This window comes from Rhincodon typus, chromosome 39 (genome assembly GCF_021869965.1).
Source record: "Rhincodon typus isolate 14 chromosome 39, sRhiTyp1.1, whole genome shotgun sequence".
Classification (NCBI taxonomy): domain Eukaryota; kingdom Metazoa; phylum Chordata; class Chondrichthyes; order Orectolobiformes; family Rhincodontidae; genus Rhincodon; species Rhincodon typus.
This window is the reverse complement of record NC_063370.1, coordinates 14,577,964-14,603,710: the sequence shown is the minus strand read 5'-3', so window position 1 is coordinate 14,603,710 and position 25,747 is coordinate 14,577,964. Positions and strand designations below refer to the sequence as shown.

The following is a 25,747-nucleotide window of genomic DNA, read 5'->3' as shown; positions in this document are numbered from 1 at the left end:
CCACCTGGAGAAAAAGGTAAGCCTGTGAAATTCATACTGCAGAAAGCAGTCAAGGCCAAGATATTGTATGCTTATTTTAAAGGGGAGTTAGATACAGCACTTGGGAGTTAAAGGATATGGGAGAAAAGTAGGACCAGGCTTAGACGATCAGCCATGATCATAATGTATGGCGGAGCAGTTCTCAAAGAGCTGAATAGTCTACTTTGCTTGCGTTTTCTATGTTTTTCAGAACCCCCTTCCCCTCCCCCATTTCTGAAGAAGGGTCTAGGCCTGAAGCAATCCTACTAGCCTCATCCTGCCCTCTTGACCTGTCCGTCCTCCCTGGACTGACCTATCCCCTCCCTAACTCCCCACCTACACTCACCTTTACTGGCTCCATCCCCGCCTCTTTGACCTGTCTGTCTCCTCTCCACCTATCTTCTCTATCCACCTCCCTCTCTCTCCCTATTTATTTCAGGACACCCTTCCCCTCCCCCATTTCTGAAGAAGGGTCTACGCCTGAAACAAGCAGTTCCTACTATCTCTAGACCCAAAACGTCAGCCTTCCTGCTCCTCTGCTGCTGCTTGGCCTGCTGTATTCATCCAGCTCTACACCTTGTTATCTCAGATTCTCCAGCATCGGCAGTTCCTGCTATCTCTTTGGGTAAAGAGTGATGAGAATGTGGAACTCACTACATAGGGAATGGTCAAAATTGGTGGCACAGATACATTAACAAGGAACTTACATAAGCAGAAGGAAGAAAACGGTTAGAACTCATGTACAGCATTAAAGACTGACCAGCTGGTTGGGCTGAATGGCCTGACTTGGTACTAATGTTCTGTGTGTTAATCCCAAGCTTAGAATTAGAGTTGAAGGTTCTAAAACCAATTCCATTTTCTAAACCTAAGGAATATACAGCCTCTACAGGATCAGAGGCAGCTGCATGACAGAATATGAAGTCTGCCTAGTCAAGGAATTGCCTGCATTAGGACCATCCCCTCAACACAAACATAGATCCAATATCAGAATGGTGAGAATGTTTTGCTACAATAACTCAAACCTCAGAAGAAGTGGCTACAGTTCACTTTTTCACCCCTCCAGAACCCATTTATTTCCTTCTCTCTAAATCAACTAGGTTAAGTTTTGTTCTTCTCCCCCAGTAATCATTTGGTAACTCTGGAAGATGTTGCTAACAGTCACTGGAGCTGAAAGAGTTAAATCTGTTTGCAATTTAACAGGCAAGATATTTACTTCCAAGTTTACAGCTTTAAGGGGTGTTTTAATCGAAGTATTTAACATGATTAAAGCAGTCCATCAGAAAGATGGATAGAGGGAATTTTATTTTCTACAGACATTGAGCTTAGTGCCAGCCAGAATATTGATCAGCTCAATGTCAGTGGACAACGACCAACTCCTCCAGCTGCTTTCGTATTTGTCACTGATTCTCTACAGTGCAGCCTCACTGATCTGGTACAAACATGCTGGCTGCCCCCAGAGATTCCATCTCAGTACATGTCCATTCTGCGCCCCCAACATTCCTGCGAGTTGCCGCCTGTAACTGAAATAATAATTCAGGAAACAATAGAACAAAGTGGACGACTTCAGTCAGTCAGTCATTCGACATGCCATCAAATTATGCATCTTGTACACAGTGGCTGGGGTGGGTGGAAGCAAAACAGTGAGCGAGAATGGAATTTTAATAGGAGTCTACTGAAGTCAATTAAAATTTGAGACAGTTAATGAAGAGAAATGGTTTTCAGTAACAAATCAAAAAATTTAAATTAAATGATTAAAAACAAATCAGAGGATAAAAGGATTTGAGAGAACAGGACTTAGTGAGAGACTTAAAATACAAACAAACAGAGTCTGGAATCAGCTGAAGTTTGATCTGGAAGACTTGATGGTTTTGAACCTAACAGAAGGATCTATACAGAACATAAGAGCTTCTCAATAAAAATAGTCCTGGGCTATTTGCTTTTGATTGGAAAATGCCACTACAAGTGTTTCATTTTGATTAAGTACATTAATTAAAATTTATTGACCCTTCAGTAGCTTAGCTGTAGGCTGAGAGAGAGATTTCTGGCCACCAGATTGACTCCAGTTCAACTTAGGAATAGATATAGTTACCAACTCTGCATTGGAAATATTACCAAACGTTGATGTATTCCAAAATGTTCTATTGCACAACCTCTTGATACCCCACTCCACCCTGTCTGGTCAAACATCAGCAGAAGAACATTAGACAAAATGAAGAAACAGGATTTTAAAAGAATTTTAAAAAGCTCTGCAATTGTTCGCCCCCCACCCCCTGCCCTTGGTTAGTACCCTTGACAGTGCTAGAATCTAAAATTTATTTTCTGGGCAATCTTAGACAATTTTGGAGTGTGGACATGCCCCAACAGCAGATCCGAGCATTATGCTACAGTGGCAATCTTGGTCAATAATTAGCAACGAGAGGAAGACTTGGCAGTAAATGGCTTAACTGGAGTTACAGGAAATGAGGGCCAATCCTACACAATTGGGATCTTCAAATTGCAGGTGGGAATGAGTTGGGATATTATTTGGGCAAAACATTAGAAAGAAATTGGGTTGGGATACCGTTGAGGGCAAAAGAAAGAGTGCCTTATCTGGAGTTAGTACAAGCAAGGTCAGGAGCAGTAGGGAGCTTACACAGAGACAGAAGCAATGACAAGCTGTGTTAGAGGTCGAAATCAGCAAAAAGGATAAAATAAGGAAGAACACTGAAAGGCAATATGAAATAGGAGCTACAATTCTAAAAGGGGATGCAGGACCTGGGTGTATAACGTGAAGAGATCATTGAATGTAGTAGGACTGGTGGAGAGAGCAGTTAATAAAGCAGTGTCCTTAGCTTTACTAATGGGAGCAGAGAACACAAGAGCAAAGAAGTGATGTTGAACTTGTACAAGGCATTTTTGTTAGAATTCAGTTGTACTATAGGCAAGATGTGAACGCAGAAGCAATTCACAAGAATGGTTCCAGGAACAAGAAACTTCAGATCCAAGGATAAGTTGAAGAGGTTGGGACTGTCCTCCTTGGAAAAGAAAGTGGCCGAGAAGAGATTTGATAAAGACCTTCAATATATGAGCATGGATAAGCTGTTACTGCTCAAAAAAAGGAACAAGAGACCATAAATATAAAGTGATGTGCAAATGAAACAAGGGTGAAATGTGGTAAACTTCAGAGTAGTTAGGGTGTGAAATGTGGTGGAAGTAGATTCAATCGAGGCACTAGAGGGCATTGGAGGATTTGGATAGGAACGGTGTGCGAGGAAGAAAAGCAGGAGATTGGCACCAAGTAATGATGCTTGAAGAGCCTGTGTAATCATGATGAGCTGAGTGGCCTCCTATACCAGAACAATTCTGGTGATTCAGTACAGAGGGGGAGGGGAAAGCAAAGATAAAAATGTTAGTTGGAAGGCCCTAAAAAGGAATGTTAGGTCTAATCCACACTTCTGTTCCTACAAAGTGGAATAACAAAAAAGCTTTGGAAACCTAGTGTAGGTGCTTATAATAGGATGAAGGCGGTTTGCAGAAAATTCCCTTTTCTCCTCAGTAGCAAAGGTATTGGAAATTCTTACGTTGCAAATTTTTTTTCTTCAAAATTTGCTTTCTTAGAAGAGCAAACTATTTTAGAGTCTTAATTACTTGATAAAGGCTGCACCCAATAGCAAAATCAAGGCAGGCAAAAAAAGTAAATTATAGGGATCTGAAGTCACATGCATGTCAGACCAGGCAAGAATGAGATTTCCATCCCTAAATGGAAATTTGTTGTGAAAACTAATTCAGTTCCTTAATGAGGGGTCACTTGAGATAATGAATATCTGGAATCAAGTTGATTCACATTTCACCATGTGCTACAGTGGGATTCAAACTCATGACCCCAGACCATTAGCCAGATCTCTGGATGATTTGACTAATGACCATGCATTAATGGGATCGACTGCCCAAACTAAATCGCATTTCTTTGAACTTATCCGATTCTCTTTTGAAAGTCACCATTGACTCTACCTCTTCCACACACCAAGCAGAGCATTCCAAATGCCAACCACTAGCTGCACAAACAGATTTTCCTAACGACATCATTGCTTCATTTGGCGGACCACCTTACTGTCGTTTGGTTTTTGAAGATTCCAATGGGAAGGGTTTCTTCTTATCTATTCTATCCTAATTCCTTGCAATTTTGAGCACACCAAGTCTCCTCTCAACCTTCTCTTCTCCAAAATGAAAGTCTGGACTTTCATGTGAAAAAAAAAAATTAAAAAAAATAAAGAGTCTGCTTGTTGCATTTGGCTAAGTCGTCAATCTAGCAGAGGACTCAATAGTCAAAGCCAGATGTGAAGATTTCTGAACATTTCCAGGTATGTTTAGGAGAATAGGTGCGAATAGATCAGAACCCACCCAGAGGAGCAATCTCCTGCAGGGGAGCATTTCCCACTCACCTCCCCCGATCTCCATTGCATTTCAGACCAGTTAGCCACACTGAAACTGGAAAGCTGTTCAAGGTGAAGGGCCACGTGAGCATGAGTTCCAAGATCATCAAACCATATTCACACCATAAACTGTTAAGCAATGCACATTATCTATAGAATGCACTGCAGCATCTTACAAATCCACAAACACTCAGGGAGGCAATGGCCTAGTTACACAGCAATGACATTATTGCTGAACTATTAATCTAGAGACCCAGGTAATTTCCAGGGACTTGGGTTCAAATCCAACATCAGATTGTGGCGTTTGAATTCAATAAATATCTGGAATTAAGAGTCTAATGATAACCACAAAATCCGTTGCCAATTGTCAGGAAAAACCACCATCTGGTTCCTTAATGTCCTTTAGGGAAGGAAGCTGCCATCCTTACCTGGTCTGACCTATGTGATTCCAAACCCACATCAATGTGGTTGACTCAACCACCCTCTGGGCAATTAGGGATAGGCAATAAATACTGGCTACCCTCATTCTGTGAATGAATGGCCAAAAAAGAAAAAAAATGCAGGACCAGAGTCTGTAACCTGTGGCTCGAGATTAATGTGGCTCTTAAATGTTATGTTTGCAGCACCAAATCTTTTGTTGATCAAATGTTTAAAAGCCTAAAAACCGAGCTATTTTCTCATTGTGATATTAAAAGCTATGTTGTGCTGTACTTTACAGATTCAAATATTTTTTCAACAAGGACCTGACATAATATGGAGTCATATAGCTCCAGAGTTTTGGATAGTGCCTCTGATTCAAGGAACAGGTTTTTAAATGGCTATGACTGCTTCTAATGTAGTGAATTACAATTTAAAATCAACATTTGGATAAACTGAATGTACTATTAGCAGCTTTTTAAAAATCATGTAACTTCAGATAAAAACAAAGATGCAGAGAAAAATGGACAATGACGATCGCAAAAAAGTCAAAAATGCAGCGAGAAAATTAAATTTTCCTATCAATTCAAATTCATGCATTGTACATGCAAGTTACACATTATATTAGACAAATTGCCCCATGACTTAATTTGTTTCCAAATGCAAATTTTTATCTTGCAGCATCAAATAGGCCAGTTCTCGGCATGGAGGGATTTTCTTACGAGGACAGTATTCATTGGAGTTTAGAAGAATGACAAGGTAGATGTAGGGATGTGGTTTCCCTTTATGGAGAGTTTGGGACCAGAAGGTATAACCTCAGGGCAAGGAGCTAGCAGACAGAACAAGTTTCTTCTGAGCACCGATTTCTGCATATTCAGTACACTGTAGAGGGCTGCGGAAACTACATTAATTATATTCAGGCTGAGCGCAAGCAAGTGATATTTTTAAATCAGTAACAGAATCAAAAGGTAATGGAGAAAGACAGGAAAAGAAAATTCCTGATCATCAGATCAGCCATGGTCTTATTAAATGGCATAGCAGACTTAATGGACTGAATGGCCCATTTTTGCTGGTCTTATTGTTTTACTTTCTCTGAAAAGGGTTCTTCAGGAAAGTAATATTGCCAAACACTAGCCAACAGGAACAATGGCAACAGCAGGACAGGGCCAATGTTCCCTCCAGGCTGTAAACCATCACAGCTGGCTATGTCTGCAAATCGTCATTCCTTGGCATTGGGTCAAAAAAATTGTGCAATTGCCTAACCCAACACTGAGTCCCTTCAATAGAACAGTTCAAAAAATGGCCCAGTAATAAGCCCAAGTAACAAAAACAGCTGTGTTCAACAGTCACATCAAAAATTAGTCTAAACTCTTTCACATCTTACTGAAAAGCTTGCCTGGCTCCAGCTGGCATTTTCTTTGGTCAGTTCTGTTCCCCACCCCCATTGTCAAGCTCACAACAGGTTAAAGGGCAATGAACTCCTCCCAAACATCTTGCTATCTCCACAACTTCATGTACTTCCTCTAAAAAAGGAAAAGGCACAAGAGAAATAATCTATAATAAGTACTGTTTTTCCGGCTGCAATTCACTGTCTCTAATTCCTGAATTAGTAATTGTACCAGAGGGGATATGCAACAGGCTGCCTTCCGTTACCAAAAAAAGTTTAATTGGAAACTTGCTCACTTGGCAATCTATAGGGTTTCTGTAACAAGGAACAGAGCAAGGCTGCTCTGGTTAGGGATTAAATCCAGATTCTATTTCAGTCCTGATCAAGCCCAAATTTAAAGACTATTTGCACAGCACAAGAAGTTCCCTGCAGTAAAAAGTTAGTTTGTCCTTTCTACCAACAAAGAATTATGTTCTAGCACTTATTTAGCTGATGCAAAACCCCAAAGCCAAGTCATCACCTCCTCACTGAGTTTAAAGGGGAGGAGGCCGCCACCTTGTCTAAAGGGACGCTTCTAAATCATTTGCAACACTATTTATATCTCTCCACAAGCACGCAAGGGATTTGTATGACGTTGCAGTGGTAGAGGGTGGCTGTGCAAGGGCTCGATTCGTCTGGATTCTGTTAACCAAGGATCAAACTGTGGTAGTTCAAAGCCTACTTGGAGGTGTTGCATGTGTTAGTGAATTCCCGTGTTGCCATTCTAATGCTTAGCCAAGCAGCACCAATCAATCATTCTCTTTTACTCACCTGACCAAAAGCAAATGGAGACATTTGTCCTACACCATGGGTGAGGAGTTTATAGTTGATCTTTGGCAATTTTGTAAATGAATGAGCTTTAGGTCAGTTTTCAAATGCTTTATTTATCTTCCACTCAGATTTAAAAAACCAAAACACTTGCTGCGTATCAGCCCTAGAGATTTACACACTGCCAATGCAATATCCAGTAAGGCAAGACTCAGTAGTGCAACAGGCCAGCTAGTTCAGAGAGCAGCAACTAGTGTGTGCTGTTACTTAAAGATTAATGCCTGATTGAAGGGTTTTCCTACATGTTGGAATGTTCCTTCCATCATAAAGTACTCCTTAATCATGGTCTTGCATTCATCAGTGTCTATATCCAATTTCTTCCAGGAATATGGCTCACAGATTACATGCCAGTCTTCATTTAACTAGAGAGAGGAAAACCATATAAGTTAGAACAGTAGCAGCAAGCAAGTGGGCCTCTAGGAGAAAGTACATGATTTTACCAGAGCAGGATACACAAGACAATATCCTCAGCCCTCCAAAAGACAAGAACTGAGGACATACCTCCCACATGTTACATGTACACCTGGAAACCTCAAGTGAATATTCACAAGAGCACATCCAGGCAGGGCAAAGACAGGAGAGGCAGAGATGGTTAGTGGAGATGTATCAGATGTGGCCAAGGTGGTAACACAAAGCTGTAGAACAACAGCTGTCAATCCAACAAGGTCTCTTTGCAGGGGAGGATGCTGCAAGTTGTAACTGAGAAAGAGTTTATTTGGGTCATTTTTGATAAAATAAAATTAAAAAAACTGCACTTTTGGTGACAGACAAAAAGCTTAACCAGCGAATCAAGCAAGAATGTACTTATCACAAGCCCAACTAGAAGATCTCAGGTTTGAGATTTGTTGAAAGATTAGAGTTCTAGCTGAATAGAATCAGAGTGGGTTTTGGTGCTTGAGGCAAGAAGAACAGGAAGCAGGCATGGAGGTACATATTCCTGACTAGCACTTCAAGATTTTACACCAACCTCATCTCATTTTGTTCCCATCTGAGGTCAGTAACTAATATTCATACAACACAAATTAGTTTTTTTTGGAAATGATTAATACAATACAATCACTGCCCCTTGATATTCAATGCCATCCTGGGGGTTACCACCGACCAAACACCAAATAGAGGGCACTTGGTAATCATCAGCAGCTTTCTTTGCTGAGATTTGGCCTGATACCATGAGGTTTCATGAGTTTTAAATCTGAGCAATTCTTTCCTGACCCACCCCTACGGATTTGTCCCAGATATGGGACAAGTGCAGGCAGTTGGGATCACAAGATTATGCTCAGCATGGACTGGTTGGACTGAAAGGTCTATTTCTCTGCTTTAATGACTCTGACAGGACAAACCCGGAGGGGGTGGTGATGTGGTGACTAGGACTAGTCAAACAATAGCTTGATTGGTCTGTGGAACAGACCATTTTTTGGTACAAGCCCCTGGTGTTAGTCATGGAGCCTTTGCCATTACTGGTAACTTGGTCAATGCCAAATGATTCACTTGAGCTTCTATTTCTTTTATCAAATTTGTAGCAGTTATATTCAATTCCAAACCCTCACCCTCCCAACCAAGGTCATTTCAGAATCAACTACATAGCTGTGTATCGAGCCAGACTTGTGAAAGGCGATATATTTTCCTTCCCTAAAGGGGACACAAGTGAACCAAATGGATTTTTACAATAGTCAAAGGCTTTAGGGTAAACACTGAATTAGCTTTTTAAATTAATAAATCTGGAACAAAGTCAAATTTTCATTTTTTGTTGTTGTGAATTTTGAGCCCTGTTTCCTCAGAGTATTAGCCTCGTCACTGGACTAGGAATCCAGAGACGACATCTCCATTAAACTAGTTCCCCGCCAACTCCCAAAATCATAGAAATATGTTGCACGTGACCAAGAGACACTTCAATAGCCAAGGTTAAATAAATGAATGCCACAGCACGGAGGGCTGTTGACAAAGAATCCAATTTCTGGTCAGAAGTCAGCACCTTTAGGACAGGTATAAAATATGCAAATAGAAAACTGCAGAGATAGTAGGAACTGCCGATGCTGGAGAATCTGACACAAGGTGGTGTCGAGCTGGATGAACACAGCAGGCCAAGCAGCATCAGAGGAACAGGAAAGCTGACATTTTGGGTCTAGACCCTTCAGAAAATTTTTCTGAAGGGTCTAGACACGAAAGGTCACCTTTCCTGCTCGGCCTGCTGTGCTCATCCAGCTCGACACCTTGTGTGAAAAGAAAACTGCATCCCATTTATCACCTCCATCTTCAGTTTCATCTCAGATTTTAAAAATAAAACAAACAAACAAAAAACACAACTGGTTATATTCTTACTTTGGGAAGGAGTTGCTGTCCCCGCATAATCCAAATTCCAGAGATTGAGCTGTCACCACCAGTGCCAAACAGGATCACACTAGCAAAGCTGTGCTCCCGTAGACTATCCAAGTGTTGGAATAGCCCTGCAATCAATTTCAGATAATAAAAATCAGCCAGCAAGAATACTTCACTGGCCCAGTCATTTGCACACAAGAGGATTTGGTTTGGTGACATCTTAGAATGTTGACAATTTGTAGTAGGTGTACATGACATCCCAATCATCTCTTTAAAAAAAAAAAAGAATTAGAGAGTTCCTGAAACCAGTGAGGCAGACAAGCCAAAATCTACTTGTTAATTTATCCAATGGAATTGAAGGCTTATTTTAACTGTTGCTGTCTGAGAAAGTGCATGAAAGAATTTTACATTCTAAATCTCTAAACTATTAAGAACAGAACAATGTTCTGTATCCAGAGCAGGCAGTAAAATGCCAATAGCTAGTTCTGGTTTCATTATTTGCCCATGTCTTCCACTGCATCATCCCTAATCTCTTGCCATTTGTCAAGCCCCATCACCAATTTCTTGCCATTTGTCAACTAACTCCAATTCTCATGGACCTTATCTTCCCAAGCAGACCTTTAGCTGACTAGCCAATAGGACTTGAGTTATCCAAACTGATTGATAATAGTTGGGCTGTCTGCATTTTTCAATTGGTTAACTGTTTTATTTGTAGTTGGAGCCACTCACTCCTCTTATTGAGCCAGGGCCTCCACTGCTCCCTGGCTTTGGTCAGTAGGCTCTCGGGGGGGGGGGGGGTGGAGAAACAGTTTGGAAGAGAGAGCTGGGATCTTTAGGGAAGTTGAGTGGAGGATGGAACAAGGGAGAAAGATGAAAAAAGGGATGGGTATAGCATGACAGTAAACTATTAAACTAAATATTAATTTCACTGCAAAGTGTTTGGCAGGATCCCACTTGTCTTTATATGATTGATGTGATAGTGAGAACAAGTTTATTAAATGTTCCTTATACTATGGACTGCAGTGGTTTAAGGCAGCTTGGGATAGATAGGTAATAAGTGCTCAAAAATCACAGCAAGTCAGGCAGCATCCATGGAGATTGATTAAGCCAACATTGCATATCGAGATGACTCTTCAGAGCTCAAATGCTGGTCCAGCTGGCAAAAGCTACATACTGTGAAAGGATAAAAATCTTATTCTAGGTTGGGATCAGAAGGTTAATCTCATTCTCTGAAACTTCATGACAATCAACATTCAGTTGTGTATTAAATGACAACACTACATATCCTCAAAACACCAGAATTTGATCACATCTCCCTTCTGTTTTCCAGTTATTTACTGACCAGTTATTAAACTGGAGCTCCTGCAATCCAGACAGAGCTTGCTGGGGTACTTGTACTCCATGTACCAAAAAGACCAACCCTCTTTATCAAAGTGGTCCCACAAGTAAGGAAGTGCCACAGAACTGATATCCTCATTTGAGTACTTCCACTTGAACTCATTCAGAACAAAGGCACTGAAAGAGATAATGCAAGACTGTCACACCATTTAAACATGTTAGTCAACAAAGAACAAAAAAGGACAGACAATACACAATCCACAATATCCAAAATCAACACCAGGAATTGGTTGGGGTGACATTTTTGGGATCGGATTATTTAAATCACATTTTTCTCAGGAGGATTTTAAGCAGCTAAACTATTTCATTCTCATGTTTATTATAGACAAACATTTAATTTATAAACTGAAGGGTTAATTAGTAGGAGCAGAGATGCATTGAGCAATTCACATAGTAAAGGCAACTGTTGGATTATTTGTCCACCGGAACCTGTAACTCTCAATGTCCCTGCTGAGCACAAATCTAGTACTCAGTTTTGAATTTTTAAGTTGATCCCCAGCTGCAGTTGTGCATAAAAAAAAAAAAAAAAAGAGTGGAGGATCTGCATTATTCTTGAAGTTCTTCCCATTTTACCCCCTAAACGGTCTAATTTAAAGATTACATCTCCTTATTCTGGAATCCCAAAAGAAAATGAAATGATCTGATCTGATCTGCCCATCTGAAACCTCAATCATCCCTTAAATCTCCAATGCAAGGGATCAAAAACAGACTTCAACCCCATACTTGTGCGTTCCCCAAGGTCAAAACATCAATCTGGGATGTCTTGACCAGAAATGCTGTGTGCGCGCATGTGTAGGAGAGAGGGGAGGGGGTGGTTGACAAACTTTATACAGCTAACATTACTTCCACCCATTTGAGATAAAGACCAAAAATCCATTAACTTTTGTAAATTTGTCTAAAAAAGTTATTTTTGGGAAGGTGACCGAGTAGTGGTAATATCACTGCGTAATCCAGAGCACCAGGCTAATGACTTGAATTCTACTATGGCCGACAGAAATTGGACAGCTGTTGAGGCAAACTGGTAGTGTCATTACCTCTGGGCTAGAATGTCCAGGTTCAGGCCCCCACCTGTTTGGAGATGTCATAGCATGTCCAATCAGGTTGCTTAAAGTGATCATAAAACATTGAAGTAGTGTCTTTTTTTTTTAAAAAAAAAAAAAAGCAATAAATGTAACCTAGAATATGAAACAGATTCCTCCATGCAACCCACCCTTACCTTCTTGGTAAGTGTGCAAAGGGATCTTTGATTTTTAACTGGTCAGTCAATTTAGTGTAGTCCTGTTCATCACCATGTGCTCGGGAAAGCCCCTCCAGTCCCTCTGTAGCCAGCTCGCCTCTTTGAGATGCGTCCACTTTACTAGTGTCAGCAGTTCCATTGTCTTTAGGTGCATCAGCCAAGCTTGTTCTAACTGACCCGTACTCCAGAGAAGGATCAACTGTGTTGAATCTCTCTTTTGAAGTTTCTAGGAGGTGAACAGCATCAGTTGTAGGGGTATACTCCATATAAGCATGTATTGCCCCAGTAGCTGCTTCTTTACATGCTATATCCTTTTCAGAAGGATCTGGTGTACTCAATGCAGCCGCAGTGACTTCTTCCAATGATTCTGTCACACAAACCTCACTCATGCTCTCCTCTCCAGCCAGCCTATTTTTGGTTACATCCATTAATCTGGTTTCTTGCTTAGATGAAGCATCTGGCTCAGAATCATACTTTACCTTTGAGTCAACATGAATGGCCTTTCCAGGAGCAGCCATCCTGACAACAGTCTCTTCAGCTTTTTGATGTTTCGGAGCATTGAGCTGGCTTAGTCCAACCGGTTTCTGCTCTTCAGAAGCTTCCGTTATGCAGATTTCAGTAACAGATTCTTCTTTTGACTTGTGTACAAAGCTCACTTCAACATCCTCTCTGGAAGAGGATAATTCTGGTAAAGTGACTCCTGCTATAGCTCTCTGTGCAGAATAGTCCACAGTAGGTGCAGGCTGGTTAAAGGGTACAACTGACTTTGTCTCCTCATGAATACCTCCCTCTTGGATTTGAACTGTGACCTCTTCAGTTACTTCCTGCTCTTTCAAGTTACTGGTTATGTGGATGGTCTCTTTAGAAAAATCTATCAGAACAGAAGGATTCTTCTCTTTAGTACCCATAGCCTCACCTTCTTTTTCTGTGGAAACATCTCCTTTAGGGGAAACGATGGAGCTTACTTCTTTGGTTCTACTCTTCACTGAGGCACATACTACAGAAAGTTGTTCTTCTGATCCACCTAGCAAACTTTCAGCACGAGTTGGTCTCTGCTCTGGGGGAGAAGCTACACCACCAACAGTTGCAGCCTCAGCCAGAGAGGTTGCAGGAGCAAATACCATTGCAGCTATTTCTTTATCGAGTCCCGTATCAACTGGGCCAACTTCATTTGATTTATTTGTGGGAGTTGCAATTAAGCAGGTCTCAATTTTGGTGACTTCTTGGGTTTCTGGTAGCTTTGGTGCTATTTGGAGAGAAAAATAAAAAGGAATCATTTGGTGCAGAAAGTGTCACCCTTGTCCACCGAGTAGGCAACACTTCCAACTTCCCACAATTCTATTGAGTCAAAAGATAACAGCTGCACAAACAGCAAATTTTAGCAGACTATAAAAATCCAGGCAAACTAATTGATTTCAAAAACCAAAACAATTGTGGATGCTGAAAATCAGAAACAAAAATAAATTGCTGGAAAAATCTCTAGATCAGTCAACGTGCGGTAAGACAGCAGAGTTAACATTTTGGGGCCAGTGACCCCTCTTCAGAACTAGGAACTATAACTAGTCATTATTTGGGATGATAGTAGATTGAAGGCAAGGAAAGAATCTTTGAACAGTATTTAGGGAATCTTTAGTCAGTTATAAAGTCAAAGATGTACAGTGCAGAAACAGACTCTTTGGTCCAACACGTCCATGCTGACCAGGTACATTACATTAATCTAGTCCCATTTGGGATCAAGGGTGATAGTGTAGGAATAAACCATGAGTTGCACATTTAGGATGGTACTAATCACCAAAAGGACATAGCTGCTGTTCTGTCACCCAACTAAGAGATAGATGGAATTTAAAAAAAAAAAAAAGTTTGTGGGGACACATTTTTGAAGTGATCAGGAGAGGTCAAAACACAAACTTAAATGGCACAGTTCTTAAGACTGTCCCAAAGATGCATGTGCATTACTCTTCCCTCCTTTCAAAGTAGAGTGTATTTGGAATGTTTGGCTTCAGAGAAATACAAAATTTGAAAACAAAAGTAGGCAAGTTGTACCAAAGCTTTATAAAGCTCCAATTAAGTCAGAGTGCTATGTCAGTTCTAGTCAAACTTTAGGAAGCATGAGAAGGTCAAGAGTGCGCAGAGAAGACTTGCCAGAATAATTCCTGGCAACAGAAATGGAATCATGGCTACAATGTTAAGTTGGAGAAGGTGGAATTATTCTCCTTGTGCAAGGGAAATTGGAGGCGTTCCGGATTGTGATAGACTTGGAAAAGAAGGTAAACAAGGAGAAGTTGAGTACAAAGAATAGACACACAGACTTAATAGATTTTGGGCAAGACATGTGGTAAAGTTGAGAGAAATATCGACACAGCAAGTAGTAATGACCTGGAACTCGCAACCTAAAAAAAGGGTGGAGACAGTAGGTACCAATTATTTCATAAAGGAAATGAAACTGGAATGAAATAATCTTGTAAAGCTATTAGGATAGATCAGAGGAATGGGACCAACAATACTGCTCCACAGAGAACTGGCACCATCCAGTGTGTGAAAATGAACCACTTCAGTGCTACAAATATTTCTAAAAAATGCTGCTCCTTAAAGATCTGCCTGTTTGTGGCAAATTTAAAGTGGAGGAGAGGACAGCAAATGGGGTCAGCAGAATCCCTTGTTCTGTGACACCCAGCAAAACTAAAAATCAACAAAGCATCAAAGCAGCTTCGGGTATGCATACCCCTCTAAAAATGGTACTCAAGTCTAAAAGGAGGAGAGAGATTGGACTGTATGGCACTTCTAAGCAGATTTGAAAATTGTATTCAAACCAAAAGTCACTCACCTAATAACACCCACTGCTCCTCACTACCCAAGACCTGCATCTTGGAACACCTGCCATATTTTCTGGACCCACAGGCAATGGGCAACATCATTAAAGGAAACCAAAAAAACAAACAAACAAACCGACCAATTTATTCACACAAGTGTTGTACCGCCCATTTACAAGTTACTGGACTCTGCAGCAAATCATCTTAGTTTCAATGTACTGATTAGGATTTTCTTCTAGAATCTAGGAGGAAACAAAGCACCTAGGAGAGGATGCCATGGAGATACTAAAAAAGTGGGGGGGCGGGAGAGTGTACATCCCTTTAGGATGACCACTAACCAACCCAAACAATGAATTAAGTCTCAACTCTTGGGAGGCATGTCAGATGTGGCCAGAATAAAACTGAACACGCCATAAAAGCAGACTCAAGGACATAAATGACGTGCAGGGGAGTGCAAAAAGACCAAAATGAAGATCATGGGGTTGGGGGGTGGAGGGGAGAGAGAAGAAAAATAAAATGATTAAAGAAATTTGTGCCCGAGTGCATCTCACTGAAACAGTGCTAAAATGGAACTAAGTGGTAGTCAACAAACATAGGAAAGACGAGTAGAATACAGGGAAGATTGAGGAGTTTCTCAAATTCATAACACGTAGGATAAATGATAAGAGGTTGAGGCAGCCAGCCTATCAATATTAGCTCTTTATATATAGAGTACCCACTAGGTCAGCACACCAAACTCAACTGTTTTAATGGTTTACTGGATATATTCAAGCCAAGTTTTAGTTTTCAAATCTGCTTGTATGTGCCATATAATGTGATCTCTAATCTCTTATTAGACGTTAAAATTTACTGCTTAGAATGGATTAGTTCAATTAAAAGCAGACTACATACAAAAGCTAATGGTGTTACATCTATCTTTTAAAGTTGTTTCGCCAGATTTCCTTGGACCCCAAGGGGTCTTACCTTTGCTAAGAGTCTCCCATGCAGGTCCATTTTTAAAGGCCTCGCTGAAGTCCAAATAGATTTGTATCAAATGCATTGCCTTCACTTACATATCTGGGCACACCTTGATTTGAATTCAGAGATGACTTCCCCTTAAAACCACATTGACAGTTCTCTATTAATGCCAGCCTCTCCAAGTACAGATTAATTCTGTCTCCAAGTCAGCAGTCATTCTAAGCAAATGAATGGCTTTGGAGGGTATTGTCTATCCCATTAAAAGAGGGCTTCAGCTCTCCTGCTTAGTACAACCAACACCTTGCTGGATGCAGATGTTGCTTCCTCACCTGTACACTGAGCAGCTGGCTCACAGAACACCACCTCCCCCAATACTTTTCGGAATGGAGGCTGATTAACACAGGCAGCAAACCAACGGCTTACTTCAGTGTAGTTCTCCTGCAGGGAAGGGTCCAAAACCTAGAGGAAAAAAAGCACTGTTACTCTCCAAACTTGGCAAAGACATTAGCTAAGCTGCAATATCCAAGTTTATTGTTCCTAAGTTTATACCATTAACCATAGGCAATTACTAAATTCTATGTCAAGTTTAACAACCCATCACTAAACAGTTCTACCTGGAATAAAAGGTGGACATCTGTCACATTTGAGAAATATTTTAGAGCTATATTTTGAATCAAAGTAAAAAAAAATCAAGCAAATCATCATCTGTTTTGCAAGACCCACTGCTCTTAGCGAAGCTAAGTTATGATTCCATGTGTCGGTCACCTCAGTTTTGATATACTGATGCTAGATTAAGATTTTCTTCTAAAGAAAAACCATGGGAGGAAATTATGCACATGCTATGGAGATACAAGAGGGAGGAAAAAAGCATACATTTCAATGTGAATTATTAATAGCCAAATCTGTGCATTAAATCTTAGCTCTTGGGAGGCAAGTCCAATATGGCCAGGTTAAAATTAAATATACTAGAAAAATCAAAAAAAAAAAATTTAAGGAGGTGAAGCACATGAAATGAAGTGCAAGAAGACCTAATGAGGATCATAGAAAAAAATAGGAACGACTCAAGAAATGCACTAAATGCATCCCACTGAGACAAACTACTAAAAAGAGAACAGAATAGTAGTCAATTCTGTAGCTTAAACTGTACACACAGAAACATTGATAGGCTGTTTGACTACAGGTCATCAGAAGGAACTTCAACTTGGCATCCAAACATGTGCTTCCCAGAGATCACCAATTGCAAGACAGCAAGAATCCTGACCAAATCTAACAAACAACCAAGCTTATCAGGATTATCCTCCCAAACTTCTGCATTCAGTCTGGAGTTGCAATAGATAGCACCCCTGCCTGAGCCAGAAGCTCAGATTTCCACCCCAGACCAAGGGTCACAGAAGGTGCTTGGAGCCCTTGCTGTTTGTGATACATACAAAAGCAACTTACGCTTATACATAGGGAAGTTGATCAGCAAATTCATGGATATGAAAGTTGGTGGGGTGGTGAATATAGACAGGCTGATCAGTGGCAAAACAAAATTTAATTTGTCTAAGTGGGAGGTGATGCACTTGGGCAGGACAAAAAAAAAAAAAAGACAAGGGAACACCAATCCATGCACAACCCCACAGGACAAGTTTCTCGTCACACAACACATCCCCAATTGGCTAACAACCCCTGCTTCCTGTCATTTAGCCAATTCTGGATCTATTTCGCCAGATTTCCTTGGACCCCAAGGGGTCTTACCTTTGCTAAGAGTCTCCCATGCAGGTCCATTTTTAAAGGCCTCGCTGAAGTCCAAATAGATTGGTGTCAAATGCATTGCCTTCACTTACATATCTGGGCACACCTTGATTTGAATTCAGAGATGACTTCCCCTTAAAACCACATTGACAGTTCTCTATTAATGCTGGCCTCTCCTAGTGCAGATTAATTCTGTCTCGAAGAATTGCTTCCAACAGTTTTCCCACCACTGAAGTTAGACTGAATGGCTTATAGGTTCCTGGTTTATTCTTTACTCCCTTTCTAAATACTGGTAATGCATTAGCTGTCCTCTAGCATGCCTCCTGTAGCCAGGGAAGAATTGAAAATTGCGAGCTCCCCTGCCATTTTCTCTTCTTCTGGAATATATTCCATCTAGCCCTGGAGACTTATTTCCTGCCAAATCACAGTAATTAGAATGGACAGAGGAGGCTAAGTATAAATCACAATCTTCCCTGATTTCTAAACTCATTGTTCCTCTTGAGTGAGCTCTGACAATATTTATTTTAGAACCTTGCCCACATCCTCTGGCTCATTACCGCTGTAGTTCTAAATGGTCTGCTCTGTAATTCTTCCCATTTCCTCTAGCAATAAATTTTCAAACACTACATAACAAGCCTTATTACAGTACCGATCCACAGCCAGGGCCAAAGCCAAGAACTCACTGCAAGCAGTTTCCCAGCACATTACACTACTTTACTTATACCACTTTGACAAGTGAACAGAAGACAAAGTACACACCACTTCTCCACAAGACTACAGATTTCACACAAGCCTGTAGGCAACAATTCTGACAAAAGTCAGGTAAATCGAATAGATCAATATTCAAAACTCTAGGGCCAGCTTGAAAAGAAAAGCTTACAATGGAGCTCAACATCAAGAAATATTCAACGTGTCAGACCAGTGGGGGAAAATAGTAGTTTCATTAAGTTATACAGTGGAGTGTTTGGTCAAGCGCTAGCTCACAAACACGTGAATGCACATTTAAACTACTTAACATTGGGAATAGTCTAGGAGTTTTCTTTCTAGGTTAAATGAGGAAAATAATTTTTGTATCATCTTCTGCAGAGATATTTGATGGCCCATTGCTTTAAGAATCAACTGGGGATCTGAAACAGCGAAAAAAACAAAAAGTCTGGATTAAAAAAGGTGAAGTAAAAAGTTGACTTTGGTGCCTCAAATGATTCCGTTTGCCAAGTTCAATGCAACAAGGATTTAGGCATAACTTTGGTACACCAGTACCAAATACAGAAGACCCCATCTGTACCTATGAGTTTCTGTATATGTTAAACACCAAGGGGCTTTGCACTTGGCCTGGTGGGAGATTCAAGTCTGCATTCCCAGAATATCCTCAACATGTCTAAATAGAGGAGTTAATGCATTTCGGGGCAGTATTCCTGGATGTTCCAGTGCACTTTCACAGGGTTTCAAAATCAAGCTTAGTATGGAGGTGCGAAAGACACTTGTGCATGGACAAGATTTGATGGTTAATTTCAAAGGAGGAATTGGAATGTCTCAAAAGAAGCAACGGGAGCAATCAGGCACTCCTAACTATTCCAAGAGCAGGCTGTTCTGGATGTTTAATCAGGGTAGAAAATGTAAGACCAACTAGTCATTGATAGTCACCTGCAAATGTAATGAATACAGTCCACGGCTCAACAGTAGAGACACTAGAGTGGAGAGTCCACAATACTACATCGGAGTCCTGCATAACTAGCACAAGAAGAGGACTGGAAAGTGGTTGATTGAAGAAGAGTTATTAAAATGACAACATTCAAGGACAGGACAGTACAGCACTGCCAAAGTCTTTGTCCACCTTCAGCAAAAAGCACTCAACACCGGGATTAAGGGTTCAAGTTAAAGTAGTTGGGAAAATGTCAGCCATAATTTGCAATCAAGATGGAGTTGGACAGCAAACACTGATATGGCATCTCCAAAGAATCTGAATGATTTTACAACATTCTAACTTGGCTCCAGACCTACAGTACAGCTCTGAAAAATGACACCCCACCCGTCCACTTTTACCACTATGAGCTGGAATATTTTGGTAATTAAAAAAAAAAAAAAGGTAGTCAGGTCTGCAGCCCAGCAATCATCTTGGACTTGGGTAAAAAAAGTGCTTCTGCTAGACTTTTCCTGTCATTGCCAAAAGTTGGTTTCCACCACGGTTGGTGAACCGAGTCATCTCAATACAGCAAAAGAGATCACTCATTGTCCAGTCAGCACTTTTTCCCCCTTTTTAAAATTCATTTAAAGGAGTCACCAATGGTGCTGAATGTTAGTGAACATCCACACTTCTGACTTTATGACAGAGGGAAGGTTATTAATGAAGCAGCTGAAGATGATTGGGCCTAGGACACAGCCTTGAGCTCCCAAAGGGATGCCCTGGAGCAAAACGATGACTGACCTCCAACAAGCACAACCATCCTTTGTATGTGCCAAGAATGGTGCCAACAAGTGGTGATTTTGCCCCCAATACCCACTGATTCCAGTTTTGCTAGGGATCCTTGATGCCACACTGTCGAAAGGAGCCTTGATGTCAAGGGCTGTCACAGTCCCTCAGCGCTGGAATTCAGCTTTTTTCTCCATATTTAAACCAAAGCTGTAATGAGGTCAGGAGCCAAGTGGCCCTGGTGGAACCCAAACTGGGCATCACTAAGCAGGTTATTGCTGAGCAAATTCTGGAGCACAAGTCTTCAGTACTATTGCTGGAATGTTGTCTGAGCCCGAAGACGTTGGTGTATCCAAAGCCTTCAACCGTTTGAAGTCAGAGTGAATCTAATTGGCTGAAGACTTCTGTGATGCTGGAGACCACTGGAGGAGGTAGAGATGGATCATCCACTTGGCACTTCTGGCTGAAGACTGTTTCAGCTTCATCTTTGGCACCGAGGTACTGGGCTCTTCCATCATGGAGGACATGGATATTTGTGAAGCCTCCTCCTCCAGCGAGTTGTTTAATTATCCATCACCATTCACGACTGTGGTGGCAGGACTGCAGAGCTTAGATCTGATCCGTTGGTTGTGGGATCATTTAGCTCTGTCTATTGTTTGCTGCTTATGCTGTTGGCATGCAAGTAGTCCTGTTTGGCAGCTTCATCAGATTGACATTACCCACCCCACCACCCCAAAAGGTATGCCTGCACTCTTCATTGAAGACGGTTGATCCGCTGGCTTGATGGTAACGGTTGAGTGGGGGGGGGAATATGCCAAGCCACAAGGTTGCAGATTCTGGTGAGGTTCAATTCTGCTGCTGTTGTTGGCCCGCATTGCCTCATGGATGCCCACTCTCATTGCACACTGCGAACAGATCTGGCAATATCACTGTGCTAAATGGGACAAAGTGGTGTTAAGTTAACATATACACTAGTAGAGAGGTTTAAACAAAAGAAGTTTAGAGAAACCCTGTTTTCAGTTCAGTTAGCTCAAAATATCCTGAATAACCAGAGAAGAGAAATTAAGTATAACTGAATTAACAAATGCATATTTCCTCACTAACATTGTGCAACACATGAAAGATGTCCTTGTTGAGGGTCTCCTACATACTTCAATGGATTCAACTAGAAAACAGTTGACAGGAGGGAATCTAAGGTCATGTTAGTAGATAGCAAATTATTCCTTACTTGTTTATAAAGTCCCAACATTGCACACACCAGTGTGATATCAGCTAGAGTGATGTGCTCACCAACCAGGTATGTCCTGGCATGGAGATGATCATTCAGCAAGAGCAATACCTTCCTTATGTCAGCTTTAGCACGCTCGACTACCTGTAGAATAAGATTACATGTCAGTATATTACTCAGGCTTGTGTGTCCAGGATACAATCTCTGTTTCTGAATTGCAGAGAAGGTAATGGTAGACTCCAAGAGACCAGTGACAGGCTGATAAAATGTGTAGTCAGACTTAATTTAATTTCTTGCAGAGGAGTGTGACAAAGTTAAAAATTAATAGGAAGAGCCACAGGAGGTAAGAAAATACGGATGTAATTCTAATGAGTGAGAGACCAGGAACTAGGGTAGCGGCTATTTGCTCACGTATTATTGAGGATGGCATGGCAGATTGTTTTTCCTCAATCAAATAGAATACAAAAATTATGCAGAGGCAAAGAAAAAGCAAGGAAGACATGAAGAACATTTAAGTCTCTGGTGTGGCCTTAACGGAATATGGTGTCCAATCGTGGGCATCACACAATGGAAAAGGTAACCACTCTCTCAAAACATTTTAGTATAATCCTGCTGAGGCCAGGCCAACAAATCAAACAGTATGATTCTGCCAAGTCTGTATTGTATGTATTTAGAAGAAAAACAGGTATTCAGCATAAAGACCTTTACCAGTTTTGAGGTTGTCTTTAAAAAGGGGAAATCCCAAAAAACATTCATACAAAGACAAAATGTAAAGTTGCTTGGAGGGATAAGTTTCAAAGAATTGGTGAAAAGTTCATTTATTGTGTCAAAATGCTGGTAGCGTTTTTAAAAACCAAGGCTTCCTATAAATCATGGAACAGCTGACAACTGCTTGCTTTGCTTTATGGCTAAGTTTTGAACAGTGACTGTTTTAGATTTAAAAAGGTAACAATGCACTGTATGTTTGTTACATTTCCACAATAGTACTGTTTGAAACTTACAAGTGCTTGAGAGACTGTCACCCTGGATGTAACTGTGCTTGCATGATGCATAGGCTTCATGTACAACACAAGAGGTACTAATGTCTGATGAATGCCTCAATACTGGAGTCTTGATCCGAGACGGTCATTAACATTAGTACACCTGTCCTACTGGAGGGTCTGCAGGATTTTTGGAGGATGCATCTCTTCTGTAATGGAAGCTAGATCATCAATGAAAACAGATGGTCATAAAAAGTTCACCTGGTACACTAATGTCTTTTAGAAAAGACAATCTACCATCCTTGCCCAATCTGGCCTGCTGTGCATCTGGATTCACATGCAAGTCTTAAGGCTATCCAAACAATTCTGTTGTATTTAACTCAACTAATTACTTGAATGCAAATAGAGCTTGTAGCAAACGGTAGCATGGTCAGAAGCACCATTTTCCGCGAATTTCAAATGCATTAGAGCAGTGACTGAGGTTTAGTGCTATTACAGCATTTAATTAGGGTAGAAACTGGGGAGTTATAATGAGCTTCAACATGCTTTCCATTGAATCATAGCATAGGAGAGGACCTTCAGCCCAACTTGTCAGTGCTGCCAAACCTAACTACACTAGTCCCACTTTCCCAAACCAACCCCACAGCTTTGAATCATACAACACTTCAAGAATTCATAAAGTTGTGTTTTTTTTTTTTTTTTTTAAAATTGAAAAGAAAAAAAAGTGAGTGGAGGCTACCTGTCTCAACTACCCACCCAGGTAGTACATTCCAGATCCTCAAATGCACTCTGGTGGATACAATTTTTCCCCTCAAAGCCCCCCTAAACATTCTGCCTATCACTTTAAAATGCCTCCTTGTTGGTGAGCTTTTGACTAATGGTGTTAGCTGCTTTCTATTCACCCTGACAATGCCCTTCATAATCTTATACACTGGTCACTCCTCAGAATCATGATAGCCCACAAACCATCAGCCACACTACAACAGGTACTGATGAGAACAAATAATCTGACAACCACAACTAACAGAACCAATGTTATTTACAAGATACCATGCAAAGACTGCCAAAAACAGTACATAGGGCAAACCAGAAGGGAACTAGCCACCAGGATTCACCAACACTAACTAGCTTCCAAGGAACATTACCAACTATCACTCGTTTCAATACACATGGACAGAGGGCCACCACTTTGACTAGGACAATGTAGCTATCGTAGGATGAGCCAACCACAAGGCATGCACAAGAATTCCTGGAGGCCTGGCACTCAGACTGGAAATCCCTTAAACATGTAGAGCTGGACCCCATATACCAACCACTAGGAAGCAATGCCACCCACTCCAGAAAACCAAGACAAAAAAGAAACAACAAGCAGGACTAAACACCAACACTTCAGAGGCGCATTGATGATGATGCTATCTAGTATGGTGACAAACATCTGCAAACAAACTTACGAGCTCATCAAGCAAGTCACCAACTGCGTTCACTAATTCTGTACCAATGTGCATAAGGCTGACTGATCCATCTGTATCTGTCAGATGATTCAGTATTTGGCTCAGTTCTACATCATGGCTCACTGTGGAACTGTTCCACAAGAATTAAAGGAGGAGGAGGAAAAACTAGCTGTCAGCAGCAAGACTGAAGCAAAAGTGAGATGAATTACTAAATCACCCCTATTGTGGCACAGCCAGAAGTACTCCCATATTTATAACTGAATGCTATAGGCTCAAGTCCCATATGGCTGAATAGGGAATATGGCAGATTTCACCTCCAAAAAAAAGCGAATAAACTAAATGGCATACTCGAGGAGTGTGGCACTGTTGAAGGTGCCAGCTTTCAAAAAGGAGACTTTAAACAAAAGTATAAGAATCAGCCTGCTCAAGATAATGCGAAGGATTGCAGGCACTATTTTCAAAGAACAGCTGGAAGGAGCTATCCTTTCTGGCCTGGGCAATATTATCCCTCAAATTAATGTTATAGATCATTTGGTCATAAGATAAGATATAGGAGCACATTTGGGCCATTGAGCCCATCAAATCTGCTTTGCCAATTGATCATGGCTGATTTGCCTCTCAACCCCATTCTCCTGCCTTCTCCCCACAAACTTTCATCTCCTTATCAAGAAGGCATCCATCTGTCTTAAATACACTGACTTAGCCTCCACAGCCATCTGTGGCAATGAATTCCACAGATTAAGCAGTCTCTGGCTGGAGAAATTCCTCCTCATCTCAGTGTTAAAAGGGTCAACCCTTCACTTGTAGGAGAGATGAGGGCCCAAGCCTCCAAGTGGAAACACCTTCTCCACATCTGCTGTACCCAGGCTTCAGTATTCTGTAAATTCCATATCAGATCATCCCACATCCTTCTAAACGCCAAATATAGACCAAGAGTCCTCAACCAGCCCTCATGACAAGCCCGTCATTCTTGGGATTATTCTTGTAAACCTCCTCTGGACTGCCTCCAACACCAGCACATGCTTCTTTAAATGCAAGGCACAAACTGCTCGCAATGTTCCAAATGCAGTCTGACCAGAGTCAGATACAGCCTCTGCAGTACATCCCTGCACTTGATTTCTAGACCTCTTGAAATGAATGTGAATATTGCACCTGCCTTCCAAGAGCCAACTAAACATGCACGATAACCTTAATGGAGTCTGGAATAGGACTCAAATCCTTTTGTGCTTCAAATTTCGAAAGCCTTTGCCTATTTAGAAAATAGTTTATACCTCTAAGTCTTCCCTCACACTTTCCCACATCATATTTTATCTGCTACTTTTGTCCATTCTCCTGGCCTGCCCAAGTTCTTCTGCAGCCTCCCCACTTCCTCAACATTACCCGTCCCTCCACCTCATCTGCAAACTTAGCAACAATGCCCTCACATTCTTCATCCATGATGTATGAAGTGAAGTGTTATAGTAGCAGCACTGACCCCTGTGGAACTCTAGTAGTCACTGACTGCCATTCTGAGAAGGACCACTTTATCCCCACTCTGCCTTCTTCCAGCATACTGTCATTGATCCAAGATAGGTTAATTGAACAGGCAAGAGTTTGGAAAATTCTGTAATGTTGGTTTGGTGGAGGTAGGGCGGGGGGGGGGCGCGGGGGGGATGGTGGCAGTGGCAGTGGCAGGATAAACCGGAAAAAATGTAACCTGCAGAATACCAGTAGCTGGGTGACTTTGTAAAGTGAAGTCAGCATGCAGGTACAACAGGTAAAGATTGAAGGCAAACAGAACACTAGCCTTAATTGAGATTGGAGTATTAAAGTAGGTATGCCATGCCACAGCTGTACAGGACCTGGGGTGAACCCCATCCAGAGTACTATTTGGCCTTACTCAAGGATGGATAAGTGTGCATTGGAACTGTGCAGTGAAGTTTTGCTTGATGACTCCTATGATGAGGAGCTTGAAGTTTAAGAGAATGACAGGTAATCTTTTTGAAAGATCAAAATTCAGAGGGTGCTTGGTGGAGTAGGTGCTAAGAAAAAACCTAGAATGGTTTCAAAATAAGATGGTAAAGCATTTCTTTCAAGGGTCTATAGTCTGTGAAATTCTCTTCCAAGGGAGCAGTGCACATTGGGT

The 25,747-nt window shown here is 41.2% G+C and overlaps 1 protein-coding gene across 2 annotated transcripts in view; it reads right to left on the bottom strand.

The window, feature by feature from the left end:
* Positions 1 to 7,137: 7,137 nt before the first annotated feature.
* Positions 7,138 to 25,747, bottom strand: part of LOC125487298 (elongation factor 1-gamma-like) — a 42,450-nt gene continuing 23,840 nt past the window's right edge. For both annotated transcript variants that reach the window (XM_048618291.1, XM_048618292.1), the window contains 6 exons: positions 21,192 to 21,335; positions 16,149 to 16,278; positions 12,032 to 13,298; positions 10,760 to 10,932; positions 9,421 to 9,545; positions 7,138 to 7,463 (listed from right to left, as the gene is read on the bottom strand). In XM_048618291.1, the coding sequence (XP_048474248.1) occupies positions 7,305 to 7,463; positions 9,421 to 9,545; positions 10,760 to 10,932; positions 12,032 to 13,298; positions 16,149 to 16,278; positions 21,192 to 21,335 (1,998 nt within the window). In that variant the 3' untranslated portion in view covers positions 7,138 to 7,304. The remainder of the gene's footprint in view (positions 7,464 to 9,420; positions 9,546 to 10,759; positions 10,933 to 12,031; positions 13,299 to 16,148; positions 16,279 to 21,191; positions 21,336 to 25,747) is intronic.